The following is a 21,628-nucleotide window of genomic DNA, read 5'->3' as shown; positions in this document are numbered from 1 at the left end:
ATACCGTGTTAATTGTGACTATCAGCCGCAATTGATGTTGATGTTTATTTTCCCTGCCGTCTATTTTTCAGTTAATCTTGCTTGGTAAAGCCGCCTTTGTACACACATTTTTTCGAAGGCATGGGGATGATATTTAAATAACACTTAATATAAAATCATCTTTATTCATTTTTAACATGGCTTTTCTGCCTTTGTTTACATTAATTTGCAGTCAGGGATCATTAAGATAGTTGTGAAAGTCATTTTAAAGTGATTTCTTCTTAAGTTTACTATTTAAAGTAGGTATTGATAAGGTGAAAAAAATAATGACTTTAAGTGACTTTCCTAACTTTTGCACCAGCTGAAACATAAAAATATTGGTCATGCCCTTAAAGTAATATAGGGTTGACACATTTTCCAGAGAAAAATACTGGCAACCTCTTCACTTTTAACATTCAGCAAAGGCCAGACATGATTCTGAAGTAGAACTCTAGATGACATTATCTGTATTTTTTTTACATCTCGCTTGTGTTAGCGTGCACTAGTGCATGCGCTCTTGCTTGTGAGACATTGATGGTGAGCAGACTGTGGAGATTACAATGTAAAATAGCAGGGTGAGATGATCAGAAAAGATTTGTCTGTGGTTTACGTGAATTAATTATGCACCATTTTAGGTTGTTGTTGTTGCTCTATATTAGTTCAAGGAAACTTACTCGCATTAACCCTGTACTAAATCACAGATGATTTAGTCTATCATATTTTTTCAAGGGACTACTTTACTACATTTCAGATTACAGCAAGTAATTGCTCATATTACGTTCCTCTGCATTAGAATGCAGAAGTAATTTACTCCTTGGAGATCACCGCACGAGAATAAAGAAGGTTACTTTACTGCATTTCATTACAGATTGAGATTACTTTGAATACTCTAACATGCCATATATGCCAAGAGATTATTATGATTACTTTGCAACATCCGAGATTACAGAAGGATTGTCCAGTTTACGTTGTTCTGCAAAAAGTGATTGCTCTGATCAGATCTCCTCAGTAGAATAAAAAGCTACAGTCTCGACTTGTTTTGGGGGCCAGAATACAGGCAGGGGCAAGTGGGCTGCAGCTGTGTTGTTTATTTCTGCAGAAAATATATGGTAGTGCTTTGGTTATTTGCAGGGCCACTAGAATTATGTGGCAGAGAGGACCAAATTATGCGGCAGGGGTGACCAATTTATGTGGCAAGAAAAGCCCAATTATGCATTTACATCGCCAATAGCTCTAATTCAAGCAAATATGAGACCTATTGTATTGCAAATGCTTGTCTTATTTCTCTTTCCTTTTGGAGTTGTCCCAGCACAGCACTGACTGTTATATCTCCTCTCTACTGTTTTAGCTTGGGGTCACGCTGGAATGGTGGTAATGCAATTTCTACACACAGTTTAGACAGGGCATTTTTTACTCCACTTTTCCTGGGGGTAAGTTGGGGATTTGTTCTACTTGTTGACAGTTCATATTCTATGCAGTTGCTTGTCATTGGAGGGATGGAGACCCTTTCATATCAGCATACAGGTTGGCAGGTGGTGGGATGGAGGTGCAGATTGGAGCACCGGGATGATTGCCATTAGAGGTGAACAGTAGAAGTAAGCAACATCAAGGTGCTCACATGAAATGTAAGAGGTGTTCATTCCCCAAGCAAGCGGTATAAGGTACAGGCCTACATTAAAAGGCAGGGGACCCAGATTGCATTCATTTGGGAAATGCACCTCACAAAGTCAAAATGTGAAGCTCTGCTTTAAAATTGTGGAGGGGGGCAGTGTATTACACAACAAATTCAGCATTGTCTTCTTTGGCAGCATGGCCCAGCCCATTACAACCATATTGTGAACCTGTTTCTTGCTGGAGGAGACTTCAGTTGTATAGAAGATGTTAATATGCATAGGTTGCCCCCCTAGTTGTCTGAATCCATTATTCACAGAACATCTAAGGGTTTTCACAAGTGGATGTTGCATCGAGGGTGATTAGCTCTTGAAAAGTGAAGAATCCAGGCAGCAGAGTATTCTGCATGATCTATTTGTCAGATTAGATACAATTTTGTGTAGAAGTCAATTGCATATAAGGGTCACAAGAGGTGAATATCTTGCTAAGCACACTCAGACCATAATCCACTGATATTGTCTTTTAACTGGGATACCCCTAGAATGTCTATCCCGACCTGGAGACTTAATGTAGAGGCGCTTGTGGACCCAGTCTTTCAAAGCTGCCCTTAGGAAGATAATTCTCAATTACATCTCTGAAAAATAAAGGGACAGCCTCCTCGATACTGGTGGAATGGAAGGCATTCAAAATAGCAGTCAGGGGTAGTTGCATAGTTACTGTGGCCGGCGTCTGTGTGCAGCTCAGGGGGATATTCAAAAACAAGATAAAATATGGAATGAGCTTGAGATGAAGGCCCTGAGGGATCCCAGTGTGTGCTGTAAACTGAGAGCTGAAGAAGAAAAGTTGTTACTCTTGATAGAACGCTTTAAAGGGCACGCTTGTTCTGTCTCCACAAAGTGCACGATATAAGGGATAAAGCTGGGAAGCTGTTAGCATGGTTAGCCTATCTGGAAAAGAGAGGCTCTCTGATATTAAACATCTGTAATGGGAAGGGACTACACTCAGGCTGAAATTATTGCAACTTTCAAGACCTATTATGAAACATTATGTGCATCAGGAGATGCTTCCATTGCACAAATATTACATGATTATGTGATGGGTGCCTCGACATGTAGGCTGCCTATTGAGGATATGGAATCCCTGAATGGGTATATATCGACCCAAGAAGTCAGCGGTGCTATAAAAGAGTTAGACAGAGGTAGATACCTGGATTGAATGGTTTGCCTGGAGAGTTTTATGCAGTTTATGCATATATCCTTGCTCCCAAGCTGACCGAAATGTTGATGAAGCTGGGAAATTGTGTTGTGCTCTGCAAACAATGAGAAAGGAGATAATTGTTTCATTATCAAAAAAAGGGCAAAGATAATGTACAAGTGGGCTCTGATAGGCCACTATCTATGCTTAGCCCGATTATACAGTATTGAGTAAAATCCTGCTAAATAGATTGCTACATAAAATCGGCAGGCTGATCCACCCTGACCAATCAGGGTTTATCCCTAAATTCAGCACGATGCTCAGCATTAGATGGTTGGTACAGGTATTAGATTCCCCATAGTGGATCACCTTACGGCATTGGCACTCTCCAAAATATCAAAAAGGCATTCATCTCCCTAGAGTAGGAGTACTTTTATGTAAATATGGCCAGACTCGGTTTAGGTAGTGGTGTTTTGAATGGGCACAATTGAGTAGCTCAGTGGCCCGCATCAGAATGAGAGGGGTGTTCTCAGGTGTCTGTGCAAGTGGCAGAGGCACGCCGTTGGGCTGCCCCCAGTGATGTTTGCCTTAGCAGATGAGCCCTTGGCTTTATACTCAATGGAACACCTTTTTATATATTGTTATACACAGACGATATGCTGTTATACTTGTGTAGCAAATTATCTGATGTGACTGGTGCCTTTGAGGCCCTTGAGAAACTTGGCTGATTATTTTAGATTGGAGGTGAACTGGAGTAAATCTAGTGCATACTTAATGCTTGCCCCTATAGAGGATTATTACCCACCAGAAGTTGGAAATGATATACAATAGTAACTACTATCAAATACCTGAAGTGCACATTTTTCGAACAGAGACAAAATTATTGGAGGAGAATGTAATGGCCATCTTGACCTTGCTGCGATAGTCCGTTACATTGTGGCAAGTGCTCCCTTTATCTGTAAATGGGAGAATAGCATTTTGAAAAATGGTACTACTCCCACTACATTTATATTTATTTTCTACAGTATTCATAGAGGTGTCAGGGTATGCTCTTTTTAAGCTCTAGATAGCTTGCTCATAGATTTGATGTGGAGATGAAATGACACAGAGTTGGTGGATGAAGGTGGACTGGCTGTTCCTACTTTGGAGTTGTATTATTGCCAGTGGATCCAGTGGATGAGGGTGAACTTGCTGTTTCCAATTTGGAGTTTTATTATCTGTTGGACCAATTGCAATGGTGGTCAGATGGAGGGGAAATTGTTGAGGAACCCCGAGGTTGGAGCACCAGATGCCCAAGATTTTCTTATGAAATTGTTTCTTCACCTGTTCCCCGTAGCCCATTTCTAGAGAGCTGGAATCCAAATTAGGACACTTTGCTATGCATGGGCTAGAGCCCTTTAGAGAACGAGTACAGGGTTAGTGTATGTGCTGAAAACCCTGATAGTATCATTACTGGTGTTGCTATGTAATGGTAACTGAAGTGGCCTGCATGATTAGGTGAGAAGGACTGTCAGCCTTGGTGGACTCTAATAGGGAATGCACACAGTGGAATTTCAGGAGCTCCTCAGAGAATATGTATCCTGGTGCAACATATTCTGATGTATTGAGCCATCCTGGCCACAAGTCATGGTTGGGGTAAGTGGGTGTGTATAAACCCTTGTTCATTTATGTTTAAAAAATACATGCATGTCAGATGGCAAGCACAGACTGATAACTCTTCTATATATAATTGGTTGCGCAGTCTAAATGCGAGCTGGCTGGTTGCAGGACCTGGGGCTACCTCTTAATGATGGAGACTGAGCTAATATTTTAAAGCATACTCCTAAAATATCAAGGAATTCCAGGTTTAAATTAATTCAGTATTCTTACTTATGTAGGGCATAAATCATCCTTAAAAGGATCAATGTTTTCTTTCCCATTGCTCACGAGAGATGCCCAAGGTGTGATGGGGAGGGAGTTGACTTCTACCCTGTGGTGTGGAGTTACCCCTCACTGACCAGTGGTGCGAAAGAATATTGAATTTACAGACACAAATAACTTTACAATGCCATTGGTCTGCTTAAATTAACTTTACCCAAGGACCAAGAAAAATCCTGTTACGACCCAATTTGTGAATTAGTGGACTTACAACACTGTTACCTTCACTGTCGACAAGACACCTATCGACAACATCTTCCTTAACAAGACACCAACTGATGACACTTCCGTCTCGGATGCTTCCATTCACGACACGCCCATTACCAATGGCCTTGTCAGGTCAACAGTAGACAACATCTCCATCGACAAAACCTAGAATCTGGTCATCAACTGTAAAACATCTAAAGTATGTGGCTGAAGACTGCTTCACAGTCCCAATAACTTTTATTTCTGAAATTGGAGTACCAACAGAAGTCACACCACGCCACACATCTCCAGTGAAGATAACATGGCATCCACCTTCCAAGTAACTAGATTCTGATGGCTATAAGGATGAAGGACCATTTAGTTCTCCTTACAGCCCTGGCCAATTAGAGGTTAAAGGTCAAGAATATGACTAGAATCATGACTATCCTAATGTGCAGACTCATGATGGGTTTCGTGATGCGGCGTACCAGACGAAGTATTATGAACCCAACAATGAGTACAGTATGGCGGTCATTACAACTTCGGCGGTCTTTTTCCAAGACCGCCGAAGCGGCTGCTGCCAACAGACCGCCATATTTTGAGTGAGATAGAATTTCTGCCTGTTTACAGGTGAAAATCTGACCACGTCGGCCTGGCCCACCACCACCAAAATGCCAACAAGACTCCACCCACCATATTACGATACAATATGGAGTGGTGGAGTGCTGTTGGCGGTGCAGTGCTGGCGGTGTAAAACACCAGGACTGATCCCCTCCAGGACGACTACCTCGCCAGAAAAGGTAAATTGATCGTCCGAAAGGGGGGGGTTAGAGGATTGGGTGGATATGTCTAGTCTGGGTGTGTGGATGTGTGCGGATGAGGGTGTCTGTGTGTGTGTGTGTATGTGTGCGAATGGTGGTGTCTGGGTGCGTGAATGGATGCGGTGTCTGGGTGCTTGTATGTGTGCGGATGGGGGTGTATGGGTGTGTGTATGTGTGCAAATGGTGGTGTATGGGTGCATGAATGGATGCAGTGTCTGGGTGTGTGCTTGAATGCGAATGGGGGTCTGGGTGTGTGTATGTGTGCAAATAGGGGGGTCTGGGTACGTGAATGGATGTGGTGTCTGGGTGTGTGCATGAACATGAATGGGGGTTCTGGTGTGTGTATGTGTGCAAATGGGGGTGTCTGGGAGCGTTAATGGATGCGGTGTCTGGGAGTGTGCATGAATGCGAATGGGGGTGTCTGGGAGTGTGCATGAATGCGGAAAGGTGGAGTGTATGACTGGATGCGATGGGGGAGTGCGTGAATGAATGCGGAGAGGTGGAGTGCCTGAATGGATGTGGAGAGATGGAGTGCGTGAATGTATGCGGTGGGGGAGTGCTTGAATGGATGAGGTGGGTGTGTACATGATTGCAGAGGGGGTGCGTATGTGTGAGTGCGAGTGTGTGTATAGCTGTGTGTGGTTGGGTGGGGAGGGTGCGTGCCTGTGCGTGGAAGTGGGCAGGAGGGTGCGTGCATGTGTGGAACTGGGGGGAGGGTGCCCTTGACAGGAATGGAGATTCCTGTTGCCGGGTGCGTTACCGCTAGGGTTTTTGTGGTGGTGCGACCGCCATGGAAGGCCTGGTGGTCTACCTGGTCATTATACCGCCGGTGGTCTCACTGCTGCCACCAGGCCGGAGATGCTGACCTCCAGCCTGGCGGTCCGACTGCCCTGGTGGTACAAGTGGCGTTTCGTCAGCCAAACCACTGAAGCCGTAATACGTTGGCCTTCACCGTCGGTCTGGCGGTGGACCGACCACCACTCCGGCTATGGCGGTCAGGTGACCGCCAAGAGCGTAATGACCACCCATCTGCTCTAGGCAAGAAACTATTCAAATATCAATAGCACTGGTGAGAGACTAAGGATTAATAATGGCAGACTATTGCCAGTGGTTTCTGGATAAGAAACTACAGAATGGTACACAAAGTCAGACTCAGCAAAGAGTGACTGCTAGACCTCAAGTGATTAAACAAATTGCACAGATTGTATCACCAGCACAAACACCACATCATGCAACTGTGGTACTTGCACTGATCCACACATTTCACATTGGAAGATGACCACATGACAGAAGACATTCCTCACCAAGAATGCCAGCATTGAATGACTATGTGCCTCCACCACACACGAATTCTCCAACACAACCCTGCCTGTAGACTGTCTGCCTGATGATATCACATACCATTATTGAAAGGGCCGCTAAACAATTTGATTAACTGCTTAAAGTTAAGGACATAGAATGCTTTTTTATACGACTTCAAAGATGCACCTAACAACTCATAAGGTCAATTCTAGTTATCTGCCACAAAAGAAACAAAGTTCTCAAGACTGGTCCAAATCCAGTGACAATATCTGCACTGGTCCCTGAAGTGGACAAAAATGACAAGGCACCGGACAGTACACCACCATGCTTTATAGGACACGGTGACTTAGTAATCATGCAAGATGTGCAAGAAGATCAGAGAAGCCTTCCACTCCCTGTACGGCACCCCCTGAATGGAAAGACAGATGCCTTGACAATACTGGAAAAATAGTTTCTGCCACATCAGCAACAATCATCAGAGTTGCAAATGCCCCTGCATATTCTTGGTCATTTTGACAGAGAGATGGGGATGATGCAGCTCCTCTTTTTGAGCCTTGACTGGAAGATACGAAGGAGGCATTGGGTATTCTGAGAGAGAGAAAGCACCAGAATTGGCTGCGATCATAGATGTGTCTGTGGACAGAGCGACCACAGGACTTAGACAATTTTGTAGGAGCGTCTGTCTGAAGAAGGCAGGGATGCAAATTGGTAGGAGTGGCTTTTTGAAGAACGCAGGGATGGCTGTGATGCAGTTCATTTAGGCCTGAAGTACAAGTACAAATTCAGACATGCCATTTGATGGCGAATTTTTGTTTGGCAAACACATTGATGAGGTGCTCCAAGGTATAAAAACAGCCCTTCTGTCCTTACAGAGGGAGTTCACAGCCATCCTACAGAGAGGGGTTTCAACAGTTATCAAACATACTATTCCCAACATCAGCTTCAGTAGGGGCTGCCATCAGTGTCATATACAAGATCTGTACGAAGATGAAAGACTGCTACACAATCCAGATTACAGGATACTAGAAGAAGACAATGATGTAGCACAGACATCAGTCACCAAGAAACCCTGTGCGGTTGGGAGGGAACTTTCCTCTTGTTTTGAGGCTTGGAACATGACACTAGAAGCATATGGGCACTCCAACTAGTGAAGAAAGGTCATGCTCCAGAGTTTATCTAAATACCTTTAAATACACCACTAATCAGAATGCAGGATCTCCATCAGAAAAAAACTACAAGGGAAAATTCTCCATTATAAAAAAAAGGTTGTAGAAAGAGCTCGCAAAACACAGCAAAATTCAGGGTTTTTTAGTCTTGTTTAGTTTTTTTAATTAGGAAAAGGGCAGGAATATGGAGACAAATTCTAGATCTGCAGCAGCTCAATATTTTCCTCAAGAAACAAAACTTCAGGATGGTATCCTTGCAGAAAACCCTTCACCTGTTAAGAGGATCAGAATTTATGACCACCTTGCACCTGCAAGGTGCTGCCTGTTTGCATATTTCCATTTGCCTCAGCCAATCTCAGTTCAGAGTACTGCCTTTTGGGCTGAAATAAGCACCAAGGATATTTACAAAATGTATGTCACTAGTTGCAGTACACTTAAAGTAACAAGACGATGAAGTGTTTCCATATTTGGATGACTGGCTGGTAAAAAGTCCATCCTTCAGTCTGGTCGGAAACTCAAGACAAGCATGTCTGAACTTATTCTACAGTTTCAGACTGATAGTCAACATAGGAACTTCTTTAGTAAATCAATGTGGCAGTATTTAATGTCTGGGAACATTTTTGAATACAAGAAAAGGATATGCATTCTCCTCAGAGGAACAGTTGGTAAGACCTAGTGACCCAACTACGTTCCAAAAAACAGATTACAGTACAACATTTCAAACACTTTTTCAGGCATGATCTCCTGTATTCCACTGATTTCATTCCGTAGCTTGCAGAAGGATGGATGTAATTACAAAGGTAAAAGGCAGATTAGTGTGGTGGTTGAAATAGTCCAATATATCGAAGGGTCTCAGAGGCATATTTATACTCCGTTTGCGCCGGAATTGCGTCGTTTTTTTTGACGCAATTTTGACGCAAAACTAACTCCATATTTATACTTTGGCGTTAGACGCGTCTAGCGCCAAAGTCCATGGAGTTAGCGTAATTTTTTAGCGTGGACACCTACTTTGCGTTAATGATATGCAAGGTAGGCGTTCCCGTCTAAAAAATCGACTCCGAGGCATGTGCGTCGGATTTATACTCCCGGGCAAAATTCACGCCCGGGAGTGGGCGGGTCAAAAAAAATGACGTACGGCCGCTTTTGCGCCGTTTTTTAGCGCCTGCAAAAGGCAGGCGTTAAGGGACCTGTGGGCTCTGAAGGAGCCCAGAGGTGCCCTCCCATGCCCCAGGGACACCCCCTGTCACCCTTGCCCACCCCAGGAGGACACCCAAGGCTGGAGGGACCCATCCCAGGGACATTAAGGTAAGTTCAGGTAAGTGTTATTATTTTTTTTTTTTTGTGGCATAGGGGGGCCTGATTTGTGCCCCCCTACATGCCACTATGCCCAATGACCATGCCCAGGGGACAGAAGTCCCCTGGGCATGGCCATTGGGCAAGGGGGCATGACTCCTGTCTTTGCTAAGACAGGAGTAATTTCTATGGGGGTTGGGAGTGAAAAAAAATGGCGCAAATCGGGTTGAGGCGAAAAAATTGCCTCAACCTGACTTGCCCCATTTCTTGACGCCCAAGCCCCATATCCCCCTACGCCGGCGCTGCCTGGTGTACGTTGTTTTTTTTAACGCACACCAGACGGCGCCGGCGGCTAACGCCGGCTAACGTCATTCAATAAATACGGCGCCCACATGGGGCTTCAGAATGGCGTTAGCCGGCGCTATTTTTTTTGACGAAAACTGCGTTAGCGCAGTTTTGCGTCAAAAAGTATAAATATGGGCCTCAGTTTGCTGAATGTCAGTGGCAAATGCACTGAGGAAGGAAGTCGCTTCCATGTAAACCTTCTGGAGCTCCGAGCAGTGCATTCAGGCCTTCAGCCCGTTATACTGAGACTGAAAGCGTCTCCAGTTTTGATACTCACCGACGATACCCTACAATTTTTTATGTAATGAAACAAGGAGGAACCAGATCAAAAGAGTTATTGAAGGAAGCACAGACTCTGTGAAACTGCGCAATTCAATACATCTTGTCAGCAGTGTGCTTAAGGGGAAGAACAACAAGTGGGCAGATGTTCTCAGTCACAGTACGCCCGAATGTCACAAATTGGAAATAAATCAAGGCCAGATCAAGAAGGCGCTCAGAATGTGCAGATCAAAGATCATTCTTTTCGCAACAGATATACATTTCAAATACCACTTATAAGCAAGCAGGCAAAGGTAACCAGGGTCGTGGTGGAACGCTCTATCAATCGCATGGACAGAGACCTCTGCGTACACATTTCTAACTCTTTCCTTAATTCCACAGGTGGTAGTGAAAATGCAGAGGAAACGTTGCTGGTTAATATGAATCACACTAGCATGGTCATGTCTGTTTTGGTTTACAAAACGTATTCTACTCTCAGAAATTTCTCTGACCCCATGGCAAAGCGCATGATCAGAGCCCATGGCCAGATCCAAAATTTAGACCCATCATTGCTGCAGGATCACACTTGGCTCCTGAACACCTTGGGCCTGATTTAGAAACTGCATTTTGTAGGTTTTAGGTAGTACTATAGTAGTACTACTTGCTTACTACAAAATTAAGTTCACAAACCCACTAGTGTAAATCTCCACCTCTACCTCGCCTATCTTTTCTATGTGGAGATCACTGCATACGTAAGTTGACTACTTTGTAGTGAATGTGGGAGCGACCGGTGATGGCTGGACAAAGCTGCTGCTACTAAATTGAAGGGACTTAGGGAGGCTAGGCAGTGGTTTGTGGAGGGACATTCACACATTTATAAAATACTAAGCCCATTGCTATGCACAGAGTGCACTTCCAAAGTTACAGCCAAAAAGGACCCAAAACAGTCTGCTGCTTCTTAAAGCTACAGCAAGTCCAGCATCACACACGGCTACCCACTGATAATGCAAAACCCTGCAATAGGAAATAATGGAAAAAGAACAGTTGATGGACGGAATGCAGAGGAAATCAAACATTCACTCCTTAGTCACAGATCTGGGTTTAATCCATCAGTTTTCTTTGCTCACTATGCCATTCCAGTTTGGACCCAGCCATATGCAAATCAATCTTGACCATGGGAACAGTCCAGCCTGAACTGCCAGACCAGGTCCTCCCTGGACCACAAACAAGCATCCTGGGACTGGTTTCGGGGTATCGCCCCTCTTCAGCCAGGCTAGCTTGAATGTGGTGGCGTAGTGAGCACGGGACCCACGTCTGGGCATACCCTTCCTACTTGGGGTGACAATTGCAAAAAGAACAGTTGATGGACAGAATGCAGAGCAGGGAGTTATGATCGACAGCCCTTGCCCAAGTCCCCAGAATTTGATGCAGCTGTAGCAAAGGACGAGCATTCTCCCACCTTGCTGGCAAGATATTGAATAACCCCCCACCTGCAGACCATGCACACTCTCATTGCCCTCAGGAGAAAGCTCAAAACGTGGCTGGTTGAGTAATAACTACTAGCCTGCAGTGACAACCCCAGCACCTGGATATCCCCTGGGGCGATCAGCAGTACTCTATAAATCTATTGATTGATTGATTGATTTCAACTTCCTGAAAGTGTAATTTCTAAAATAGCAATCCATAATACGACTTGACCATTAATTTGGATTTCAATTTACTATTAAAATGAGTCTTTAAACCCTATTTATAGCTTTCTAGCTACTCCCAAACTGAATTTAGCTCTTAATAAATCTAATAGTGTAAACCATTATTAACCTAAGGGTGGGCCAGCATTAGCACAATGAACAACGATCTTGTAGGTTATTGCACTACCAGAACATGCAAAACATTGACTATACATGTCCCATGTTTTAAATATCTTGCACCCTGCTTTATGGGCATTTGGAGCCTACCTTAGGGGTGACTTACAAGTATTAAAAAGCAAGGTTTATGCCTGACGAAAGGTATGTTCCGACAGGTCATAATGGCAGCTTAAAGCTGGACATCCAGGCTGCAGTGGCTGGCATGGAAAAATGCTTTACAGGACTACTGTACTAGGTGGCACAATGAGTGTTGCAGCCCACTGGTACCTTTTAATTTACAGGCCTGGGATACATATAGTACCATTTACAAGGGCTATGTTAATAAATGAAATGTGCCAGTCAGCGGTATACCAATTTGATCATGTTTAAAGAGGGGAACACATGCACTTTACCACTGGTTAGCACTGCTTATGTTCTGGGAAACCCTGCAGAAAAGGCACATTTACAACACTTGCATCATATATATAAACAAAGATGTCTAAAACTCTGTCTAGGAAGTCAGATTAGATTTTGGCCACCGTTGGAAACCCGTGAAAAGCGGTAAGCCATTTTCCAACAGGGCACAGACAGATGGGCTACAGTTGCAATTGTATTCTGCTTTATAGAAGTGGGCAACAAATCACACAGCAAAGTAACAGCTCATTCTACTAGAAGGTGCTGTTTGCTCGAATATTATTGACCGATATATGCAGTGCAACAACAAGGAAGAATTTATACATTACAAGACTTTCCTGTCTAGTTGAGACTGTACAAAAAGATGCAGCAGAGGGCCAGAAGTGTTACGTCATCAATAAGGTGTGGTTCTCTAAGATTTTTCCTTCCGTTGGCTATGTTCTGTTAATATGTACTGCTTGTTATTCTGCTGCAAGCATGTGAGTCGATGAAAGATCCAGAATTGTAGAAGAGAGTTACTTACCTGTAACGTTGGTTCTCCATTATTAGCATCCTTCATAGATTCACATGTAACCCATCGTTCTTGCTACGAAAGGCTCACCTGCTTGCATTATAGCTTCACACAAGTGCTATGCAAAATCTGGAGGATAGTGGCCTTTCAGGGTGTAGTCTTCAGGTTGTCACTGATAGGTTGATGTTTGTTTAATTTTAAATGATGTTACTTAGCTACTAAGAAGCCATCGTTTTAGCCTTTCAGCTATGTTTAACATAGAACTACTTTTATAATGGGACTTTTATCTTGAACATGGGGGTTATTTAAGCCTGTGAATCTATGAAGGATACCAATGCTGGAGAACCACCATTATAGTTAACTTTTTCTAACTGCTCTTCTCTTCCCTGAATATGAAAGCATATGTGTTGGGCTCTAGTGTTTGAAATTACTGTGCTGGCAGTGAGTCACTTGTCTGGTCCAGGAGCCATCACACATACCATTTCACCGTGCCAAGGAGAAAAGACTGTCCATGGCCACAGCTGATCCAAAGACCAATAAAAACAAATGTTAGGCATTGTGTGCCTAATTACGAGTGCCCATGGCCACAGCTGATTGAAAGACCAATAAAAACAAATGTTATGCACCGTGGGCCTAATTACGAGTCTGGCGGTCACTAGACCGTCAGACTTGAGGTGGCGGTCTAGACCACCACTGCTGTGGCGGTCCGACTCCCACATTACGACCATGGCGGTCTGTCCGCCAGGGTACCTCCAACTCCGCCGGTATTTTTGATCCCAAGAGGCTGATGGCAGGTTGCAATCAGCCAGAGCAAATCTTGGTTTTTCGCCCGTCAGCCCAGCAGGAAATTCATAATGGGTCAGGCCGGGAGGTTGCCACTACAGTGGTGGTCAACCTGTTGGGAGTTTGGCAGACGGGTGTTCCCGTCCATCAAATTCGTAATTAGACCCTTTGTCTTAAGAGTAAGGGAACATTGTTGTATTCATGATAGAGTAACAGCCTGTCTTGCTTAATGTCTCCTGTTGGAAGAGTGCTGAGAGGTCCATTTTGTATCTCTCCCTCTTGTTTCTCTTTGTCACTATATTTTTCTCTTCCACTCTCTCTCTGACACACACACACACACACACAGTTTCCCTCTGTCACTCTCTCTCTCACCTTCTCTATTTCTTTCTCTGCAATTAAACAACTATCTACTTTAGCCTCAATGTCCACCCACAGCTCTTTATTCTACTAGCACAAACAATTTACTTGTGTCTTGGAAAACATGCATGCAGCTTTCCAAAATATGCTATTAATTAGCCAAAGAGATACCATTCAGGTACAAACCATTGTTTTGCCATCCTGAGAACTGTTTCGTGCCAGTGGTTAATCCTACGCCCTGTATATTATTATGATCATTGTACTTATTCAGTCTGCCTTCAAACCATGTTGCATTCTTATATGAGGCTGTTTTTCAAACAGTGATAAAGCCAACCAGTCCTAGTTTGTTGAAGTCAGATTTTTGGGTTAAGAGGAAGCTGTAATTTCAGTTTAAATATTTTCTCTGGCCTGTACCAGTCAAGGTGTCACTTTAGTGCTGATATAGAACTTAGCATACAGGGTACTCTGACAAACATGGTGGAGTACCCTGTCCTCGAGCTCTGTCTGCCTGACCTATTTAGAGGAAGGTGGACTGCAACTTTCTGTTGGTCTCGCCCTGAAGCTCCATTGATTGAAAGCTTAATCTGATGACCTCATGGAGTGCTGGCTGTCAGAATAAAGACTTCACACAACCCTCCCAAATTAGGGTGGACTGACTAATGTCCTTTTTCTGTCTGTCACTGCCAGGTCAAACTTTGCGGTGATGAACAGAGAAATTAAAACACTGATCCTCACACCCAGGGAAAAAACTCCCTGGATGTGGGGGTCAGCAGATATTTACTTTTCAAAAACAAACTCCCAGTTTGGAAGTTAGTTCTCGGAAAACAAAACGTTTGGTTGATGACTCTCAAAACTCATGGCAGCCATCCACCAAAACGTTGGTACCTTCAGACAATCTGCTGTGACTATGGTTTTTCTCTGAAGATACAGAGATGGTGATCTCTAAATTTGGCAGGTGGTGGCCAATCAGGCTGGCAGACATATGGCCTTATTAGAAGTTCGGTGAACGGGATTACCCTCCACCGAACTTCAGACATGGAGGTTGCCGCCATACTGTCTATCCCCCTGCCAGACCCATTACAACTTTCCTGCTGGGCTGATGGGCAGAAACAAGAGTTTCCGCACATCAGCCCAGCTGGATAGTGGCTGCAGTATTGACGCCAGCTCATAATCAAGCCGGCTGCAATGCTGCCCCTGCAGGGGGCATGAGCACCATTGCAATATGCACTACGCGGGTGCTGTGCAGGGTGACCCCTGCACTGCTCATGCCAAGTGCATGGGCAGTGCATGGCCCCCGTGCCCCCCCTGCAACTGGTCTCCACCAGTCTTTTTATGGTGCTTATACGTCATGAAAAGGCTGATGGAGAACCAGGTCATAATCAGCAGGGCAGTGCTGACTTCAGTGCTGCCCTGGCTGATCCCAACCTCCGGTAGCCCGTCGGGATCATCGATCCCTGCGGAGATAGCGGTACCCTGGTGATATGACCACCAGGGTCATAATGTGGCACATCAGTGGCGGTCCTGACCACCACCGCGAGGCTGGTGATCTCAAGACTGCCATCCTCATAATGAGGTCCATAATGTCCTCCTGCTACTCTGATGGATGGCCAGCGGCCCACCAAACCTTAATTCAAGCTTTAAGATTTCAGCAAGAAAGTGGCAAAGCAGGCATAATGTGAGCTAACATTGATATTAACATTGTTCTTCTTACTCTCTTTCTCATTGTCAGTGTGCGTGGAAAGAGCAGGAAGGGAGCCACACAATGGTAAGATATTGCTCTTTTTCTCTATTTTCTTGTTGATCCGGTTTTACAGTCCCTAGCCCCATTTTATTCTTACTATCAAAAGTACACTCCCTAATAAAAAAGCAGCACAGGAGAAATCCGTGTGTTCTCCGTGTTATGTCCAGGCATATGTGCAACATCCAAAATGCCTAGAAGAACTGGTTACAGGTTTCAAACTGTTAAGATCATTTTCTTAAACATTGTTTGCTAAAATGTTGTTACCAAAACATATTTTGCAACAATCTTATCTTTCCATGTATTGTACTATTTTGACGAAATTGTCACTTTCTAAATCGCTACCTAAATGTATCATATTTTTGTTCACTTTGTATTTTATATGCAAGGTTTAGAACACATTGTTTTCAATGTTCATAGCTCTAAAACTCTTTGTAGTAAACAATATTTACGGGAGGAACCTATGCCAGCATACCATTGTGTGTTCATCTACCGCGCTAAACTCACAGCCAGTGAAATATATAGCTTATAAGCAATCTTTTTAAAATGTTTGAAGATCGATGACATTGTTATGTTTGTTATTCATTTAGATGTAAAGAAAGGATTATTACAGATCCAGAACTAATCTTCAAATGCTTACAACATTTTTTTTTTTTTTTACCATAGAGTGCTATTGTAAAATTGGCCTAAGAGGTCACTGAAAAAGAAAATTATTGTAAAAGAAATTCCGGGAATTATTTTTTTAACGAAATATGTTTAGGGAGATGATTTGTGATAATGTTAAACCAGCTTCTTCAGACAACATAGAAATACAATATATTTGTAGTTGGTGAGACTGTTTGGCGAGCCCTCATGTCTAAATACTATGGCATTTATCAACTTTAATTATGTTTCTGTACCTTTAGTTACAAACGTGTGGTAAGACAATACTGCCATCTATCTAAAACTGCCATCTATTCTGCAGAAAGTAAAGCTAGTACAGGCTGCCGACAGAACACTTTCAGTAATAAAGCTCAAGGAGCCTATGTTAACTTTCAGTTGTTTTCTTTAAATACTAGTGTATTTTTGCAACTCAGATATGGAACATGGCCCGAGGCCTTCCTTTTACCGCACTTGGTGCCCTGAATCAGCTGTCAACATGTTTATGGCTAATTAAAAAAATCCTAGCTCACTTAATGGAGAGTTTCACTTTTATTGAGGGCAAGGAGGTGACAATTATTCATTTAATTCTTAATGTAATCAACTGAGCAGCCTTTACAAAAGCTTGAAATCATAAATTACACATCCCAGAGTTCTAAGGGAGAATAGGCATTTCAACAACACAGTGCTAACATCAGATATGAAATAGCCCTGTTCTTTAGAATTCTTCCAGTGAAGTAAGCCCTTCCAGTGTCGGCACTGTTCATTCCCACTACTCCTGCTTTTGCTTTGCGCCTTAGAAAATGAGGAGATTCTGTTATAACATCATCTCCAAACGTTTTATGTATTTACACTTCTCCATAACAGAGTTGTAACTTTCCTTTATGTTGATATAGAAATGTGTCCTTCTGTGTCTGGACCGGACATGAGGATTATGCATTTTAAAGCGTCCTCATCACCAAAAAAGCTACTCCCACAACCTTTTATAGATTGAATTATTCAACCAATCCACCACCTCCAAGATATCTTCTAGGCAGTTTCCCAAAACAAAGGCTTGAATACCATTGCTTCTTTAGAGGTAATAATTCACCCGTTTGCCAGGATGCACCAAAAGCCATCTAGTATTTTTTGGAAATGAAACCAGCCGAAAGGGATTCTTGATGGAGATAAGCAGCTGCTTGTGCCTACAGGTTTGACATCCATGGTCATATTCTCCTAATTTGTGACTGTTAGAAATGGGGTTTCTGGTTGGCTAGGCTAGGGTATACACCTAAGCCAGGCAGAACCCATCCACTCTAGACAGGGTAAGAGAGTTACACACCCAAGATAACCCCTGCTTACCCCCCAAGTAGCTTGGCACAAGCAGTCAAGCCTATTCCAGAGGCAATGTGTAAAGTGATTGCACAACCCACACAATACATGTGATGCACTATCCACACCACAAAGGAAACACAACACCAAGATATATAAAAATAAACTGTATTGTACCTTTGATGAGGTTGCCACCTCGCCCATGAGCCACAACAACAGCAAGGGTTCCAACTATGATGTCCCCCAAAAGGTGGGCTGTCACTGGGGGGGAGGCCCACACACTGCCCAAGTCGACGAGGTGACCTCTCGGCGTCACCCTCTGTGCTGGGCACAGCTCCAATGCAGTCGCTTGCCTCCAGTGAAAGCAGCAGTTCACTTTTGAGGTGTTCTCCTCCTGGAGCATGTATTGAGCCCTCCAGAGCTCAGAGAAGGCACCTGGCCTAATGAAGCCCTTGGTTGGTGGGTCTCCCACAGAGAGAGAGAGACGCGCTTACTTCCCAACTCGGCCTGTGGTGGTGATCCTCCGGAAAGTAGTTCCTGCTTGTGCCCTAGGGGCACTGCCAGAAGCTCTCCTGTGCCCCAGGGGCACTTTCACAAGCGCGCCTCGGCTGCGCTCGGTTCTCTTGGCCGGCAGTGCTTCCTTCCTTCTCCTGTGCTGGGGAGGAGGAGGCACAGCAGTGCTCACCAGGCGCTTTAAGAAATAAAGTTGCAGGAGGCAGGCCCGCAGCACCCAGCCCTTGGAGACCACAAAAATGAGAGCACAGGGTGGCAGGGCCTAAGAAACAGGCCAGTGCAAAGGGTTGCAGTCAGGCAGTTCTTCCTAGTGACCCAGCAGGTCACAGGTCAGCACAACAGCAGCAGTCCAAGGCGGTTCCTGGTGAGTCCCTCCAGGAGCATTCTAGGTCCAAGTTAATAGTCCAAAAGTGTCTCTCTTTCATGGGGGAAACCCCCTGTACTTATACTCAGTTTTGCACAAGCTTTTACAAAGAGGGAGAGAAGAGGTTCCAACCAGTTCCAACTGGTTCTAGGAGTGTCCCCTCTCTCCTCCAGAACAAGCTCCAGACATCAGTGAGGGGTAAATGAGCCCTGTGTGTGAGGCCATGGCACAGCCTTTACAAATGCAGGTGTTCCCCACCTCCTCTTCTCTCAGCCCAGGAAGACCATTCAGTGTACAGATGCACCTCTGTGACACCTCCACACTCCCTGTGTACAGGCTGCCTGAAAAGTATACACAAGGCACTTCTGTCACTCTGCCCCAGACGTGGATTGGATTCAAGCTTCAAAACACAAGAGCCATAAGCACAGAGAAATGCTCACTTTCTAGAAGTGGCATTTCTATAATGGTAATAAAGAATCCACCTACACTAGTAAGCGGCATTTCTCACTACCATTACAACCATACCAAACATGCCTACGCTACCTCTCATAGATCAGACATTACCCCTTAAACATAAGGCAGGGCATTTCCAAAGCAATCCTATGAGCAAGGCAGCACTCACAGCAGTGAGAAACCAAATAGACTTTTTGCCACTACCAGGGCAGGACACACAACCAGGCACATGTCCTGCCTTATACATACATGGCACTCTGCCCACAGGGCTAGCTAGGGCCTACCTTAGGGGTGACTTACTTGTAGTAAAAGAGGAGTTCCAGGCCTGGCAAGTATATTTAGATGCCAGGTCCCTGTGGCAGTGAACTGTGCACGCAGGCCTGCAACAGGTTTGAAAGGCTACTTCTGTGGGTGGCGCAAGCAGTGCTGCAGGCCCACTAGTAGCATTTAATTTACAGGGCCTGATTTTAGAGGTACCACTGTACAAGGGACTTAAAGGTGAATTAGATGTGCCAACTAGGTGTAAGCCAATCATACCAACTTTAGAAGGGAGAGCACCTGCACTCTAGCACTAATCAGCAGTGGTAAAGTGATCAGAGTCTTAGAGCCAACACCAAGTGGTCAGAGAAGGAAGCAAAAAGTTTGTGGTGACCCTGCAAAAAGGACCAGGTCCAACAGTAACACAACACATAACGCATCACAAAATGCTGGGTATAAAATTGCATGAGTATTGGACTTCGTTGTTTTGGCCACAGTGAAAGGTACTCCCTCTGGAGTAAATATGCTGCCAGACCTTTCTAGTGTTCACAAATTTGAAACCTTCCTGCAAGGCACCATACAGTGTTAGTCTGACCCTAGAGAGTTGTTTGATGTGCATCCAATATGATAGATTTAAGGACTACATTAATTTTCCATAACTGGGACTATTGGGTTCCTGGGGTCTAGACAAACATATTCCTTTAATGAGAATGCAGGCTAATATATGCTTCACCAGCAAGGACTCCATCTAAGGTATATGACTTGCTGAATCAGCAACAAAAGGAATTAATAGTTCCCTAGTCCCCGTCCCAAACAGCATCTGGACAAACTGCCCCATGCTGACTTGTACTGCTTAATTATGTCATCAGCCCAGGCTCTGTGGATGGACTTTTCCTGTTGAGATGAAAATTCCTGGAGTCATCCATTGGTCAGGAAATCGTCCAAGCCATGGGGTGCAGGAAGCCTTCATTGACCAACTGCTGAACCTATCCCATTGAATTCATCTTGAGTATTTGGGATTGGGAAGGAGAGTGAGCATCGGAAAATCCAAAGACAGCTTCAGAAAGACTGGAAACCAGACCTGCTGTTTCCATAATGATGTCACCAAAATCAGATTTACCTGTTGACCTTTGCTTGTGCTGCTGCTTATATGATCCTGGTGAAAAGCGATAAGGGGTCCATTGCTTCCTCCTCTAGGTCTCAAGGCAACTGAAAAATCTGTCAATGGGTACGCCAAGAGGCAAATAAGGCTATCTTGCATCAACCCCAATCTTACTGTGAGCATTTGAAAGATCTATGTGTGCAACTTCAACTCACTGGGATCCGATAGAAATCTTGAATTCCCATCCATGGCCAAATTTAACCAGGCCTGCAAGTATTGCACTGTCACCTAAATATGGTTGTTTAGGCAGAAATGCTGGAACCCCTGGCTAGCCTGCCATTATCTTTGAGTGTCTACCCCTCAGTGTTTTTATATATCAAACCTCTGAGATGTTTTCCATCTTCAGTCGCACCCTATATGTCACCTTGTACTTTGTCAGACATTTGATTGCAAATGATCTTACTAAAAGGTCAAAACAGTTGATGTGGAGGTGAGACTGCATGAGGACCACTTTCTTCTTACAGATATATCCCTGCAATGAGCTGACTGACATTTGATTTTAGTAGATCTGGCATGGATCTAGAGATCACCACCAAACACTGTATCTCTGCCTTTGTCTCAGATGACAGAAGGATCATCTTTGAGTATGTCAAATCCTTTTGCAGGTGGGCATATTTCAGTCCTTTTAGAGATCAATAATGAAGCAGGCCTGGGAAGACTACCTGAATGGAGGTGACCAAGATCACTGCTAGTCTTGCTAGTTGAAGCAGTGCGATTCAGTCCTTCAATAGAGCCCCCCTGAGCTCTTTTAATTGTTGCCCCATTTAAAACTAAACACAAGACGGCCATGATTTGGGCTAGAAGAAATTCTGGCTTCTCTTCATTCACCACAAACCAGAGGTCCTGGAGGAGGCCCAGAACCAGATGCAGGTGCCTCATCCACGTTTGTGGCACTGATCATCATCAGAATGTCATCCAAACAGACAATCAGCCTGAGGCCTTTCGACCACAGGGACTCTATCACATTAAGTTTGTGGATCACCAGAGAGTTAAGGAAAGCTCAAATGGGAAGGCTACAGACTCCATGGTCTGGCCTCAACAGATGAATAGTGGTTTGACCATGGCAACAGTGAGGTAAGCATCCTTAATGACCAGCTTCCACCATCCAGGTCAGAGGACACATGATATCATGAAGGAGGTTAATACCCTGCTGCTCAAACTTTGGTGACC

General features: G+C 44.2%; 1 protein-coding gene across 2 annotated transcripts in view; it reads left to right on the top strand.

Annotated features, from left to right (window-relative positions):
- Positions 1-21,628, top strand: part of IQCM (IQ motif containing M) — a 1,478,261-nt gene that overhangs the window by 32,333 nt on the left and 1,424,300 nt on the right. For both annotated transcript variants that reach the window (XM_069242635.1, XM_069242634.1), the window contains exon 3: positions 15,750-15,785. In XM_069242635.1, coding sequence (XP_069098736.1) covers positions 15,750-15,785 — 36 coding nt within the window. The remainder of the gene's footprint in view (positions 1-15,749; positions 15,786-21,628) is intronic.

Source organism: Pleurodeles waltl, chromosome 1_2 (genome assembly GCF_031143425.1).
Source record: "Pleurodeles waltl isolate 20211129_DDA chromosome 1_2, aPleWal1.hap1.20221129, whole genome shotgun sequence".
Lineage (NCBI taxonomy): Eukaryota > Metazoa > Chordata > Amphibia > Caudata > Salamandridae > Pleurodeles > Pleurodeles waltl.
The sequence above is the reverse complement of the archived record's forward strand: the minus strand, read 5'-3'. Positions and strand labels throughout refer to the sequence as shown.